This window comes from Montipora capricornis, chromosome 2 (genome assembly GCF_036669925.1).
Source record: "Montipora capricornis isolate CH-2021 chromosome 2, ASM3666992v2, whole genome shotgun sequence".
In the NCBI taxonomy this organism is placed as follows: Eukaryota; Metazoa; Cnidaria; class Anthozoa; order Scleractinia; family Acroporidae; genus Montipora; species Montipora capricornis.
The window spans coordinates 2,268,806-2,271,305 of record NC_090884.1 but is presented as its reverse complement, the minus strand read 5'-3'; the positions used below and the strand labels follow the sequence as shown (position 1 = coordinate 2,271,305).

Genomic DNA, 2,500 nt, shown 5'->3' with positions numbered 1-2,500 from the left:
TACAATGCACTGTAGCAGTCATATGCAGAAGTTTTTTGGCTAGATTAGTTGAACCAACCCTCTTTTCTGTTCAAAAATAAATAAATAACAGCTTTGTTCATGCCGTAGGCTTTTTTAATTAAGGGAAAGGTCACTAACCTGTGTTATGATTGAATCCAAGCCTTCTGTACCCCAGGCATAATCACCAGGGTTTCCATGGAGACGGAGAATATTGCTGGACAAGGAAAGCAATGATAACATTGTCATGAAGGATTGCTGATTTCAGGACAAGATAAATAATTTCAATTTATTACAGCTCACTAATGGCAAAATTAATTCAGTGGGACATTGATATTGTCAAGTTCATCCTCAAGAGGTTTTCCCTTAGTACATAAAATTAACAATCCTACCACTTTGAAGTAAATTATTCACTTTGAACCCCATCACTTACAAAGGAAATGCAAGATTGCCTGGATGACCGTCTTCACCAGTAGTACCTGTAACGACCATTGACAGACAACTTTAACATGCACAAAATTAATGCAATATTGATTTTTTTCAGCAGGGGTGCAGGAACAGCACAGTGGTGAGAGCACTTGCCTCCCACCAATGTGGCCCAGGTTCGATTCCCAGACTCGGAGTCATAATTATGTGGGTTGAGTTTGTTGATTCTCTACTCTGCACCAAGTGGTTTTTCTCTGGGTACTCCGGTTTTTCCGCCTCCTCAAAAACCAACATTTGACTTGAGTTGAATTAATAATGTTGATCTCAGTTTACAGTGTCCCTAATTAGTACTAGAACGACTAGACACTTCCTTTCCGCATGTTTCGTATCTAAAATGGCTATTTTATAAGCATCAGAAATAAGCCTATTTGGCTCAGTGTCAAAATGGTCAAGGGACTGAGGTGTTGAATGAGGGATATAAAGAACACAAGGTCACATGAAGTATCAAAGTTCCAAACATGTCAGTGACTGACTGGATATGTCATTTTGACAGAATGAGTCCATACCATTTAAATTAATGTTTGTGGACAAGATATCCAAAGCTCCAATGCTTAAAGAACCACTACACTTGACCTCTGGCAGACCACCCAAATTTTGGAATCACAGATTTTTAAGACTAATCTTTATAACAAACTGGATATTCATTTTGCTTTGTAGGCACTTCATAATTCCTTCACCATTAAAAATTATACAGTGTGTTAGAAGATACACATATATGCCCGCCCCATTTCAACTGCGGGCCAATCCCCAGGTCAACGTTTAAAAAGCCCTATTCAAGCCTGCTCTGGTTTCTTTGCAACAATGCGATGATCTTTCACTTAGAAAATCAAATTATAATGTTTAAATAATAATTTAACCTCATAATCTGAGCTGAAAATAATACCTTGTGCTCCTAAGCTCCCAAAAAGATTCTGAAGAATCCTGCAAAAAAACAGTACAGGAATTTTCTGTTAATTAATGCACATGGCCAAGGCACTAAGCAATTTTCAGAGAACAGGCTTTCAACCTGGGCATTAATTGAGAAATTACCCCAAATTTTACGAAGAGCACAAACCTTGGATTGGTTGGCAAACTTTTACATGCAGGAAATGCACTCTAAGAGGTCCAGTTATCAAACCTTTACCAGAGAAGCATGCCTCAGACTACTAGAGAAGAACACACCGGCCCTGCAGGGCTCATGGTCCCTTTGTTACTTACTCAATAAAATTTGCCACAAACATGTACATGTACATGTGCATGCTTTATCATTGAAAACAGCTTACTGCCTCTGATTTCACAATGTGAATCTTTTATGGTTAGTAATTTCTTGTGCAATTAGTGAGACGACCCTAAGAGGACATCTCCTTTCTACAGTTTGTTACCAGGACATGTATCTACATAAGCAAAGACTTGCATAGCCTTCCCCAACAACGTTTTTGGACAAGTCATTTTGTGCAAACAGTCACAGTGGAAAGGAGAGGGATGACTTCAATAAAAATGCCTGTGAAAGAGGACACAGCATTGAAAATAAACAACACCAAGAATATTGGGTGAAAACAATCTTACATGTCGATTGCTGCAGCAGTAGTAGCATTGGCGGAATCCCCTCTCTCTCCTGCCCTTTGATTGGTGCGAATGCTTATTCTTGTCCTTGGTCTTCGGGATCTTCTTGCCCTTGCTTCCTCAGGTGATGCACCTGTAACACACCATAAACATTATACATTAATTGTGGCTGACGAAGTTCGGTAGATCCGAATGAAATATTCCACTTGTCTAGTCTTTTTAGTCTTTAATTGTGCTCTGAGTTTTGGAAATTTTTATAGTTTTAATTTTATATTAATATGTTGTTCATTTGCCAGCTAAAATTGAAGGGGAAAACATTAAGTTTTTAAAGACCTGGGGCCAGTTGCTTGAAGGCTAGTTAGTGCTAACCCTTGGTTAAGAGGTATCAAAACCTATAGGTTCCCATGGTATTTAACGCTGGTTAGCGCTCGGGCTAACCATGCTTCGAGCACTTCGGGCCTGATCTCAAGCAAAC

General features: G+C 39.1%; 1 protein-coding gene across 1 annotated transcript in view; it reads right to left on the bottom strand.

The window, feature by feature from the left end:
* The window catches only part of LOC138038423 (E3 ubiquitin-protein ligase RNF115-like), a 19,618-nt gene that overhangs the window by 3,276 nt on the left and 13,842 nt on the right, over positions 1-2,500 (bottom strand). Inside the window, exons 5-8 of the mRNA XM_068884283.1 lie at positions 2,029-2,158; positions 1,367-1,404; positions 431-476; positions 139-214 (exon numbers count right to left, since the gene is read on the bottom strand). Coding sequence (XP_068740384.1) covers positions 139-214; positions 431-476; positions 1,367-1,404; positions 2,029-2,158 — 290 coding nt within the window. The remainder of the gene's footprint in view (positions 1-138; positions 215-430; positions 477-1,366; positions 1,405-2,028; positions 2,159-2,500) is intronic.